This window comes from Ptychodera flava, chromosome 20 (assembly GCF_041260155.1).
Source record: "Ptychodera flava strain L36383 chromosome 20, AS_Pfla_20210202, whole genome shotgun sequence".
Lineage (NCBI taxonomy): Eukaryota > Metazoa > Hemichordata > Enteropneusta > Ptychoderidae > Ptychodera > Ptychodera flava.
In genome coordinates, this window is record NC_091947.1 from 14,240,944 (window position 1) to 14,254,409 (window position 13,466).

The window sequence follows — 13,466 nt, forward strand, 5'->3', positions numbered from 1 at the left end:
TCCTACTATCACGACATATTAATATCATTTGAACGAACTTTTTTTCGCGTGGATTTAGATAACCTCACGTAGGTGTTGCTGGGCACTTCCGGGTTATTTGAGTTTACTGAGAGTGGCAAGTCGCATGACTCGAGAGACGCTCGCTTTGTCATCATCAAGGAACTTTAGCGGGCCCGGATAACTGCAAATTTCTCGACATATCTCTGGATGAATTCGGTGTGTTTGTAACGATTTGTATTTTACGGGGATCAAAACGATGAATGCCGAAAGTTTCGCGCACTGCGAGAAACTCTTACCCAGTTCGTACGTGAAACAGGCACACCAAGCCTTGCGAGCAAGAGAAACAGTAATACGGACATTCATCGAACACGTATGTATGACATCTAACTGTTAAACGCACTCCTTCAGACAATATTATATGTTTTAGCACGGTCCCTCCACAAACACGGTCCCTCCACAAAAGGACCGTGGTTTTAGCCACAGTTACGTATGGTTCGATACACAGCGGCCGCCTTGGTCTGCAAATGTATCGAACCACACGTAACTGTGGTTTTAGCTCCAATTTAGGATCAGATTGTCTATTTGAAAGCGAAAGCAGCTGAGCGAATGTCCCCAATGACTTTGGTGAAACTTTGATACTATTACACAAACTAAAAATTCCAAACTTTATGTAAATTTTCGTTGAGCACATCTTTCTGTTGTATGTAAATGATGTCGTTGGAAATGAAGCCTTTTCGGAGCTCAGTTACCGGTATTATTCATAAACAGTGTTGCAAACAACAACAACAATGTTCAGACACAGTTAAGAAAGTTTAATTCGAGAATATAATATGTTTACTTTGATAAAATCAGTCAAAAAAGGCATACAAAATTATATAGCTTAGCTAGAAAAGGACTGATCTTATTTGAAACACGAGTGTGCAATAGATCAGCCTTAGGTTGTCCAAAAGTAACTTGAAGTTGAACTGCAGATGAAAATTGTAGAGTTCATATCCGGTTCTACCTGTCAGTGATTGACTGTGCACAGCACAGCATAGCATTGTCTTTTTGAGCGCAATGAAAGCTGTAGTATCAAAGTGCGGGCAAATTACCCTGTACAAGATTTGTAAGATGAAACACATGAAGAAAAAGTACACAGTAATTTGCCAGAGTCCCCCATGAACTGTGAATTTACAGAGCGTGGTTATTGCTTGTATTATGTTATTATAATAAGGTACTGCAGTCTTATCACTCTATATCTATCATGTTTGACAGAGGAGGTGGCCGGAGGAGGGATGGGATGATGCTACGATCGAGTTACTCTTGCATGAATTTGCCATGATGGACAGCAACAATTTCCATGGTAACTGCGGTGTTGGGGAGAGAGAAGCGAGATTTGCATCAGACTTGGTTGCAAGGAGGCATTACAGGTAATAATACCCAGTGGATTGCAAAGTACATGAAAAGTTCATTCCCCACCCCCATCCACCCAGCAAGGAATTCATGTCCATATTCATACCTAATCTGCACATAGTAAATGCTCCGAATACCCTATGTCAATAGACCTTTTCCTGGTTATTCCACAATGCAGTTGAAAACTGTGCATACACACTTGAAAGAAATCATGTTTTTGTTGTATATGTATATGTATATGTCCAGTAATACAATGCATAATGATGAAAAAAAGTTTTGTGCATTGTGAATGGATCGTCCAGGGTAGCATTGTCCTCAAATGTTCAGTTACTCACCCTAGTGTGCAAAGCATCATGGAACCAGTGAAAGGACTCAGGCTGTCAAATTTTTTACTCTGATATGTCATTTTGTGTGATGGTTTAACCTTGCCAACTGTTTGACAGATTCAGAGTTCATATTTGTAGAACATAATGGTGGCTAGAATGATAATATAGGGTTATTCACAAAATACGGCCCTGTATGGACGAGGGCTCAGTGAGTGACGTATTGGACGAGCCGAAGGCGAGTCCAATACGTCACTCACTGAGCCCGAGTCCATACAGGGCCGTATTTTGTGTATAACCCTATTATTATACACCCCCCTTTAATCGTCCGTATAAACTAGTTCTATGGTAAATTTTGAGGGATGCGGCACGCGCGATATGAGTGGAACGCGCGCGATTACTGCTCCGTTGGCACGAAGCCAATTAATTTTCAGTGCTGCACTAGCAAACTTCGCTGAATATTTTCAATTTAATTAGTTTTTTAAAACAAAAATCAATTGCATTTAGACTCAGTTTTGTGTTTAGCGTGTTTTAAACCTTATACTACAAATACATTTTGGTGGAAGTTGTTATTATGTCTATAACTCACCGTAAAATAGTTTGTTTACATCCGATAATCACTAGGTCAAAGGTCAAACAGGCGCGTCGCGCGTCTCCCGTATTCGGGACTCCGCGTACTATACAAAATACGGAAAGTTATTGGACGGTCAAACTCCCATAGGTTACGGCAGTAGGTGTATAATAATACCGTATATTTTGTTGAAAAAACATCTTTGATTGCATCTGCTATTGTTTAACACTAACCTGACATACAGTTTTCCCAAACCTAATAAAAAACACTTGTATGTATATATATCCACTAATCCAGTCTTTGATTACAATGTGCCATCATGTTCTGTTATTGCCCGCACGTTTGTAGATAAATTGTAAATAGTACAAATACTTTTACACTATTGTGATGGCAAATACCAGCATGTCGTTATTGTGAACAAGGAACATGCATTGATTCAGTAACTTTCAATACACTGTGGAAAAACTGTAGAAATTAAGATTTTGGTAATTTCATGGATGTACAATATTTTCAACCCATATGTGCCTCTGACAGATAGAAATGTTTCTTCATTTGCTTTGATCTTGACGGTAATTCATTCACCCCTATTTCCTTATTATAAATGGAATCTGCCAAGCACATTGAAAACAATGTGAATATAGAAGGATCTAGTGGCGGCAGAGGTATACCTTATGCTGGTGATTCAAACTGAAAATAGTGAATGTAATACAAGGGTCAAAACTACATGTGCCCTTTGTACCATGAGGTATGATTGACATTCATGTATTGACGCAAAGCCGACAAAAATTCAATGTTCTGTGTCTGTCATAATGTGAACCTTATATTCACCATTGATGATGTTATGCATGCCCTTGAAATGACCTTTTGCTATATGTTAAAAAAGTATTATAAATTTCATGAATCTTTATTGAAATATAAGTTTTGTCTTTACAGAATGGGCCATGGTATCGGTAGGTCTGGCGATGTCACAGCAATCCAACCCAAAGCTGCTGGATCCAGCTTGATAAATAAGTTAGCAAATATTTTAGTGACAGATGCTATTAAAATTGCAGGTAAGAACAATATCATATCAGTGATTTGGTTGAAGATGGTAAGGAGGACTGGTAAATGTTACCAGGGTTCCACAGTTGTCTTTACCAGCATTCCTCACGGTACGTCACTGCAATCAGAGTAGGAGAACAGTAGAAATGTTGCCATGGTTTTTGCCAATTTTCCCAAACCTTAGCAAAAACTCTGCATTAGCACAAGTTATGATACCAAATAGGTACTTTAAATAAACTTCACTTTCCTTGGCTTCGATATACAAGTGCTTAACCCTTCACCCCCAGTTCCCTGAATACAGGTCCAACTTTACCATAGAAAACAATGGATTTGGGACAAACCATGGTGGTGAAAGGGTTAAAAAGCACAAGTGCCTATTTATTGCTGTTCAAGAAACCAGTCACCATCTGTCACAACCTCTCTCTAATATGAAGCTCTGCAACATGTATAGATGTATTTTAACAGTTTGATTTAGAAAGCATACCGTTTGCATCGTCATGCATGTATATATAACAGTATATGTCCACATCATGTACGGTACAAATAAATGACCAAATAGACTTTGGACTCATAGCTTGCACAAATAGTTGTACTGTACTGTACAGCAAATACATCTATCAAAATTTCATCAAATTTAGTGTCCTCAACTGATATGTCCTGTATCTGATATAGATATATTATCACTTTATTGCAGGGGCTAGAACTATATCAAGTAGTTTTATTGTGCCCATGGCAACAGGCATGGGTATCGTTTTATGCTTTTTAGCACTTCGGAATCTTAGGCCAAACACAAAGTATATCCTGTGGCCGAGGATTGATCAGAAGACATGTTTCAAGGCAATTAATACGGCAGGTACGTGAAAGTGTTAAAATCCAGTTATGTTGGGTAGTGTGATGAATTTAAATCCAATTTTGGCAGTGATGTTTGGTATGTCTTTACGGAAGGGATGTCACATGTGTGTTGAAGTACTGTAATTATTTTTGAAAAGCCTACAATTAAGGTAGTATGTGCCTCAAAAATGAAAACTCAAACTTTCCTAATGAAACTTTAAACCTTTCTGGCTCTGAATCTAAAGAAACCAATTACCTAACATTTACCGTTATTTGAAATTCAAAATGGTCACCATCCCCATGTAAATAAAATTTTCAAAAATCTAAGATGATAAAAAAGTTTATTACACCAAGAGCTTTAAAATGAGCCCCCATAAATGGTAGATCAGAGGAGAATTGAAAAAGTTTTGGAGTCCGAATATCTGTCCCCCTGCTGCATTCTACCTGAACTTCTTCATGTTTGTATCAAACTCAACCTCTCTCTGTACATGAGACGGTTTCAACAGAATTATGCTTTCATGAAACATTTGCAATTTTCATAGATAATGGTGATCAAGTTGTAAGCTAATTTACATATAGCAGCATCATGTAAACAATATTGGCCACTGCAGATAGATATTGTGAGAAACTTTGTAAGACAAGTCAGTATAGGCTATATTTATGTTGTGGTTCTCATGACATAATTAACATCAAGAACTATTTTAATGATATCTTGAAAGACAATATCCTGAAACTGAAAATTTTCAGATGTATGTTTACATTTTTGCACAATTTGCTAAGTTTCTTTACAGTGTCTTGAAACTTAGGAGAAGTACCAAGTACATGTAGCACTGATATTTTTGATGAAGTTCATTTTGCTTGTAGTTGAAATCTCATCCAATGATTATTTGTGTTTGTTTTTGTGCTACGGTAGGTTTCACCCCAATTGTCATAGACAATGTACTAGAAGGCGATGAACTTCGGACAAACTTGGTGCAAATTGAAGAGAAAATCCAAGAGCTTGGAGCTAAAAATATCCTATGCATTTGTTGTACAACGAGTTGTTTTGCCCCAAGAGCGCCTGACAGGTATGTACCAGTATCCATGGTAACATATTTTGATTTGTAGACTTGTATGAGTGTTCATAGTACCATACATGCAAATCAATTTACAATCCATCTATGTACTTGAGGAGAAACTGAACAATGCTTTAAATTCAAATACTGGCAGGGTTTTCGCTAAGCGCCGGCCACCGGCCAATTGGCCGGCTACTTGCACTGAACTGGCCGTCTACTTTTCCTCAAGCCATTACGATTATTTTGATTTTATACTCGTTCATGCCCATTGTAGGTAGATATTTGTCAATCCCTCGAGTAAAAAAGAGGTCAATTCGAAGTTGTTTCTAATGAAAAAATCGACGAACTTGCTGAGCAAATGGTCGTGACCGATCGAACATGGTCAAATATCCAGCGTTGCGTCACGTAACCTCAGTACGACGAAAGTACGTACGATGCTATGTACTCAACAGGACGCACGATGAGAAGTGGGCGTGACTATAGCGCATCCGGGACACACTTAGTAATTGTAATGACGTCAGCGTCACCAGTCACACTTTCCAAACGGATTCCATTATGGCGTCGTCGGCTAAGCGGACACGTCTTCAGGGAAGTGGGGGTCCGCCGAAATGGCGGAAAATTGAAGAGTTCTTTTTAAAAGGTAAGCTTTAAGCTTCGTTTTGAAGTTATGGACCTCTTTAGAAAGAATTTAGACCCGAGTTTCACTAATTTTTGTCGAAATAATTCATCGTTGGTCAACTGTGTGCAACGTTCAAGACCAAACAATCGAGAGATGGACGTTCATGTACGTGGGTTCGTTCGCTACGTTTTGTCAATTTTGTTGTACCTGAATTTTTATTTTGAATGTAGACTGCTATGGAGTATTGTTTGTATTAAGATGACAAATTTTTATTAATATGATTTCAGTCGACAAATAGCAATGCGCACAGTTTACATCACAGGTTGAAACTTAACTGATGAGTGACGTCAGCGTACCCAGTTTCTGTGCGCCAGCTGATTGTAAACAACGGAGATTGATATTTCTTTTGTACAATTGTTTTTCAGGATAAGTTTTCAAATGACAGCGTAAGTAATAATACCTTTAAAATTCGGTGTGCCACGGTCTAATGGGATTGTTGTTTAAGTTGCACGTACCTAGTACTTAAATTTAAAACTGTAACACTGCTTTTCCTTTGTAATAACTTTACTTAAATCCTTACACTAGTCTTGCTGCCTATATTATTTAACTCCTAAAGGTAACATACATTGTTTTTTGTATGCTGATTTTACCTTACTTAGTTTGCTTCGCCAATCACAGTTACACTTGCATCATTTTTTCCCACTGCCTATCAAAACTTTAAAGTAAATATGGGTAATTTGCTCCCTAGCTATTATTGTATGGGTAGACTAGTGGTGATCTTGATAATTATGTTAGCATTTCCAATGATTTGGATTCTTCATTTTCCTATATTTTTTTTTTATCTCAGATGGGGCATCGAGTTGTGACAAAACCGTTCAGCCAGACACTGGCATTGCATCATCATCATGTGAAGCCTATGGAGCTTGGTAGAAAGAGGATTAAATTGTAACTGTAATAACATCATGCTACTAAATAAAAGGTTGAAACACTGAAATGAGTTGGTGTGAAGAATGATTAATAATATAATGTTGGGTCAAAGGTCAACATGCCCCCCCCCCCCCCCCCCCCCCCCGCCGCGCGCAATTGGCCCCCTACTTTGCAGCTATGGCCTTCTACTTCAAATTTTAGTGAAACCCCTGTACTGGTAATCTGATCTGTGACAGTGTTCACTACTTTCTGACTTGCAAGTTCAAGCGGTTGGTTTTTAGCTCACATTTGGTATATGTATACATATCAAAGAGAGCTTATATGGTAGATCGGTGGTGACTGTATGTAATTGTATGTATGTCCGTCCACATCAAAAACTCAAAAACTGCAGCATTTACCATCTTAGTATTTGGAGTACAGGTGCACCAGGAGTGGAGGTGTGAATTTCTTGGAATGAAAATGTTTGTGTCAAGAATATGCAAATGAGGTAAAAAAAAGGCAAAAATCCTGCAAATTGCTAATGTTTTGTAACTACAGCCAGTTTTGGTTGACACGTAGTGTGTAGGTTCCTTAACTTTAGTCAGATTTGCTCAAATTGTGGGAAATTTTCATAGTTGTCTCTTTGGGCAATTTTTTCCCGTTTTTGGTCAAAAATCTCTGATTAGTGCTTAAAGTGTGTAGGTCAGTTGCCTTTTGAAAGTAACCGTAAATGTAAGTTGATAAGCTTGTTTCCATCCGATAATAATTTTACTCCAGACTTGAAGAGGTGGCAATCATATGTAAGAAGTACGACATTCCTCATGTTGTAAACAATGCCTATGGATTACAGTCAGCGAAATGTATGCATCTCATACAACAGGTATGTGAATTTCATTTAAGTGTATGCATATCATACAACAGGTAAGTGAATTTCATTGCAGTGTATTGGTTGGAAAAGCACTGATATGTCAGACTAGTCAATGCAATGGCAGTTTCATGGGTCCAACAAAAAATTTGATGGTCTTTGACCTTGGACCCTTGGGTATGTTCACCCTTGCTATTCAAACTGGTAAATTGCTGGCTTCTTTGATATTCTTTGATATTTCTTTTTTTTTATCTGAGTCAGTTCTTCAAACATAAATAACACTCTTTAATGGCAATTGTACATGGACACTTTAACAATCATGAGGAAAGGCATTGACATTTTCCTTCAGATACAACTGGCCAAAACTCTCTCTTCAAGATGGTAACAAAAGATTTACAAACTGTCATTAATTTCTTTGCAGGCATCCAGGGTTGGTAGGCTGGATGTCTTTGTACAAAGTACTGACAAAAATTTCCAAGTGCCTGTAGGTGGCTCTGTCATAGCTGGATACAACAAGGAATTAGTTGAAGAAACTAGCAAGATCTATCCAGGTAAGACATTATCCTCAAAATCATCCTGCAAAATTGTTTTTTTAACCTTTTACCCTTTCCTTTTTTAAGGAAAAGTTGTGTACCAACCGAACAATTGTGAGGAAAAGCATTAACCGTTCAACATAGGATAATACCTAATTCTTCAGGTTTTCTTTTCTCGCTTGCACCTCCCATTTCCAAATACAGAGATCCAAACTTCCCTCAGAAAACAACAGGCTTATACCAATTGTTGCCAATGAAGGAGGTGAATCCTGTCACCTTCATCAGCAGTTTTATCTGCTCCAATGACATTGATCAGGCTTGTTTATTAGTCCCCACAGACACCGTCCGGGGGGACTTGTAGGTTTGGTCATGTCCGTGCGTGCGTGCGTGCGTCCGTCCGTCCGTTTACGCAGATATCTCTGAGATGCCTGGGGCGATTTCATTCAAACTTGGTACAAGGATTACTTTATATGTCATACAGATGCACGTCAATTTGTTTTGTGATACGATCCAATATGGCCGCCAGGCGGCCATTTTATTACGATGTTTTCATGAACAGAGCCATTTCTCAGGCATATCCGCATGTTTTGACCAATTGTATTCAAAGTTGGTACAAGGACATTGACCAATGTCATAGCTATGCACATCAATTTGTTTTGTGATGCGATCTAATATGGCCACTGTGCGACCATTTTGTTACGATTTTTTCATGTCCTGAACCATAACTCAGACATGTATCAAGCGAATTCATTCAAAAGTATTTCTATCACAGACCTAATGAAGAGGACTCTATCCTCTCTGAGGACCTGTAATCAAAATACCCATTAACAAATGGGGACTGTGTCATCAACGATGACTTGTTACCAATAATAGGAAGAAAATTGCTTTTCGTAGGGTATGACCCCATTAGATTCAAACCCTCCTCGTCCCAAAGGTTACAGAATGAGTATAGCTACCAAGCTGTTTATCCTACATCAGTCTTGGTCTGTAACAACCTTTATGAACACCACTGAAATTAGTTTCATTCTTTGGCATAGCGTAGCATATTATTTGACATCTGTGGAAATGGTTTATGATGAATATAGCGAAATTTAAGTGGTACACATGAATAGTACATATTCCATTGAGCATTCTTGTTAAAGTATTGAGTGTTGATTGTAGCAGAAGAGATGATGTCATGTTACCATGGTTACAGGTCGTGCATCAGCAGCACCATCACTAGATGTATTCATCACTCTACTGTCACAAGGGGTCAAAGGTTACAAGAAAATGTTAGCAGACAGAAAGGTAATAATTTTAGTCCAATATACACTTGTATCAGCTTTGAAATTTTGCGGAATGCTCATACACCTTGTCCGTGTACTTGTATATATGAACAATTCTAGGGATGGACAAAGCTATTTAGTTCATGGTGAACCACAGATCAGTCATCACTATCAAGATACTTGTGTACATTTGGTTGTCCTGAAGCCAAATTTGGTTGTCCAGTCTACACACAGTTTTGTCACAAACTTTGATTAGCATTGGGCCACAAACAATTAGATCCGCCCAGCCCTCTTTTAAATTTGTCATCATGGGCAACAACATAGAGGCGTGACTTGTAGTCAGGTATGGCGTGGATCAATCTTTTTTTCAGAATGTGACTTTTTGAATAATTTAAAAAGTTCTGTGAAAGTTGGAAAATTTGTGCATTCTTTGGTCGAAACAACATGGCTTTCACATCATAAGAGGCTGGTGAAAAACACAAGATGTTTTGACAGAGGACAAACAGATAATGCAATCATTTGTCAGCATTCAGCCAGTGTCTTCACTTTCCTGTAATGTGGATGTGAAGAATGTGATGTTATGCAATAGCAACATAATATTGTTTTGCCATGGGTGCGATGTCTGTTTCTTACAACCAGATTTCAAGCCGTGAGTGAATTTCATCATAATATAGCATAATCACACTTCTCACTTCAAAAAGACGGTAGTTGTCTTTTTGAATAACATAAATAAGTTAAGTTAATTTTTAAAGTTAATGGGAAACAATATGTATCAATGATATTATTGAATTTTACAAAATTTCTTCCTCCTTGCTTGTCCTTTGGACTAAGTAAATGATATTAGAAAAGCTGTAATTAAAGGTAATTCATTACATGGTACATAGAATATACACAGGTATGTGTTATGAATATGGCATGTAGGGACAACACCAAAAGTTTGCAAAACCTGTTTAGTATATTGTGGTTCCAGTGTCAATTGCAGTTTGCAATCTACATGTTAGCTTGCAATGCTTGACACATTCGTTACCATGACCAAATTCATTAATATTTGCAAGTCCATTTACCAAGTCAAATATCAAACTCATTTGTGTGCAAAAATATATTCCTTTGGTCTTTGGCCTCGGACAGTTTTGGTTTTATCATCCATGTATGTGTATTTCTTTTCTTGTGTGCTTCAGGAAATGTTCAAGTATTTATCGGAGGAAATCACTAAAGTTGCAGACACGCACGGTGAAAGGTTACTGAAGACCAAGAACAACACCATATCATTGGCCATGTCGTTATCACAGCTCCATGGCGACACAAAACAGGTGACAGAACTGGGTTCCATGTTGTTCACAAGATTTGTGTCAGGAACAAGGTGAGTAATTTGCCATGTAAATGATTTTGTTTCACAAAAAAAATGCCAATTCAAGTGTTTTTGATTTTCTCAGTGTTTGTGCGTCAGAATCTAACAAATTATCCATTATGTTTTTGAAAAAAAAACACTGCCTGGCCAATAACATCTGAAATTGTCAGGTTTTACCGCTGGAGCCAAACCATGAAAATTTGAAAGCTGAACAAATACAACATATCACCAACTAATAAATAAGTTCTGATAAATGTAGATTTCTTTATTTCTTCTATTCCATAATTAATACTCTTACCCATAAATTCATTCATCAATTACTCATTCCATTGCCCAAAAAATAAAACCATGTTCTCAAAGTCATAGGAGAAACTAACTCAGTAACTGTATTGAATGGGATAAACAGATAAGTTGGATTACAACTGCCACTCAGTTTGAACACTAATTTTTATAGAAAAACCACTTTTTAAATAGCAATCTGTAATTGGATAGAACAGAGCTGTTTGATCAGTGAAGTGATCAGGAGACTTTCAATTTAACATTGTACAGTTTGTATATTGACTGTTTTATAGTTAAAAATTCCATTTGTGTCTCATGATTCTTAAGTAAAATATGACTCGCTATGGCTCTTCATCCTGGTGCTTACAGAGTGGTGGCGCATGACAGCCCGGACAAAGAAGTCGCCGGGTATAAGTTCAAGAACTACGGAGCTCATACGGACCAGTATCCGTGCACGTATCTGACTGCCGCGGCAGCCATAGGAATGACAAAACACGACGTCGATACTTTCGTGAAAAGACTTGACAAAGTGCTCGGCAAGTGTATCAGCAAGAGTGGCGATAAAAACCAAGTAAATCAAAAACCTGCTGACGAAACCTTGGTGAAACATATAGATGGGCTTTCGGTCAATGACAAGGACAGTGAGGATAAGGATACTTGTGAAAATGAGGAACCTGTCATGGATTCTGTACCGCAGTAATGTCTAGCACCATCAGATATAGTTTTTAAAACGTTTACTGCCACACTTCTAAGTCTCTCACCCCTATTTTCTGTACATGGTTTCACCCATCCTGTGGAAAACAATGGGACAGTACCAATCTCTAGAAGTGATAGTGTTAAAATTCTTCCAAGGACTTATGTGCGTCATAGTACTATCACTTTTTTTTCCTTCAGTGGCATTTTAACTGCTTGAACATTTCCTTCTTCTGTGGTTAACATTTTTAATAAACCATGCAAAGCCAAGTCCAAAAGAATTTGAATTAAACAAAGTATTATTGTCACCACAATTAACAGTAAGATGACCTTCATAACGGCCAATGTGATGATGACAGATTATGCACTTGAAGTTCAACATATTTAGGAAAGCAGCGTGGGATGTTGTATTAGCGTTTCCATTTTTAGTCATTAACGAATGAATAACATGAACTTTGTATCTATCTAGTAGATCTTATAGCTATTACAGAGAAATATCAAAACAATCTCAGTCACTCAACTGAATATATTTGAACTTCAAGACATGATCTGTCTTGGCCATGGATCTGTCAGTATATGTATTCACTCACAGAAGTTCCAGAAAAAGTCAACTCAAAACTTTAGAATTTCTTCCACTAATTCGTGAAATTCAACCCTGCTGACTTCATTGATCTACCAGTAGCTCCAGGACCCTTCTCCCTTTTTGCCATAGGTTTCAATAACACTTAAAAAGAGGAATCCAAATGTTCACAGTACAAACGTATAGAAGAGCTGACACTGTAAAGATCATACAAACCTCAGGAGGACATCTGTGTAATAAATAGTTTCAAATAAAAGGTAACAGTCTTATATGTAAATAATATTTGAACTTGTAGTTTTCATTTTCAAAAATTGATATATAATATTAGACTGTTTTAAATTCTTTAGCCAGATGGTACAACAAGCAGGAGACCAAGATGTTAGTCTGCTACGATCACCTGTCCTCTGTCAAGCCTGTAGGAGTCAATCCGTCCCGTGAGGGCGCTCCTTAGCCTCGAGATGAGCGCCCTCAAACGACAGATTGCCCAATCTTGACTAGCTCCAGCTCAGAAGTTGGCATTGATGTTTGAGCTGAAATTAATAGCGCTCTGTAGAATGAATGTAGATCCAGGCTGGTGAAGAAATACATTTTGCCAAATTGAATCTCCTCAAAACCATAGATTCATCATCGTTAGGTAAAGTCCACTTATTATAAGTAAATAGTGCTGCAGTGATTATGAAAGGCAATCTGGAGTGTGTGAGAAGATACAGTGTTTAAATGTTATCGGTTGTAAGATTTGTGCATTTGTTACACAAATTGACCCGCTTGTCCAATAAAGAAATTATTGAAGTATTGACCAAACAGACAGCCCTGCCAGAATGCTACCGATCAACCCAGATACCATGTCACCATTTCATATCTTAGAAAACACAGTTGGTTCAAGAAACCGTGAGCTCTCCCTGTAAGATGTTGATTTTACAGAATGTAGAATCACTTGATATCTGTTTCCTTAACAAAGTCACAAACTAAAGCTATCCTGACAGGATCATCTGTAAATGTAATCATTGGAAGCATAAGATGGTCAGTGAGAGGTTAACTCTGCAATTTCAGCTGAAAAATCATATGTTGTGTATTACAAGTTAAGCCGATGTCATTTCTTGAAATTTTGTCATGCAGAAGTCTGCAGGTTTAATGCACAAAACTTGCAGCCGATTTTATGATGGAA

General features: G+C 37.8%; 1 protein-coding gene and 1 long non-coding RNA gene across 2 annotated transcripts; both read left to right on the forward strand.

Annotated features, from left to right (window-relative positions):
- Window positions 1-81: 81 nt before the first annotated feature.
- On the forward strand, window positions 82-12,035 carry LOC139120107 (O-phosphoseryl-tRNA(Sec) selenium transferase-like). The gene is made up of 10 exons (XM_070684199.1): window positions 82-370; window positions 1,255-1,409; window positions 3,220-3,338; window positions 4,022-4,180; window positions 5,072-5,225; window positions 7,516-7,618; window positions 8,025-8,154; window positions 9,332-9,423; window positions 10,580-10,761; window positions 11,398-12,035. The coding sequence occupies exons 1-10, from the start codon at window positions 257-259 to the stop codon at window positions 11,726-11,728; spliced, it is 1,539 nt and encodes a 512-aa protein (XP_070540300.1). The 5' UTR covers window positions 82-256; the 3' UTR covers window positions 11,729-12,035.
- Window positions 5,727-6,811, forward strand: LOC139120109 (uncharacterized). Its single transcript, XR_011549038.1, has 3 exons — window positions 5,727-5,853; window positions 6,258-6,278; window positions 6,680-6,811. It is a non-coding gene; the product is annotated as an uncharacterized lncRNA (long non-coding RNA).
- Window positions 12,036-13,466: the final 1,431 nt, after the last annotated feature.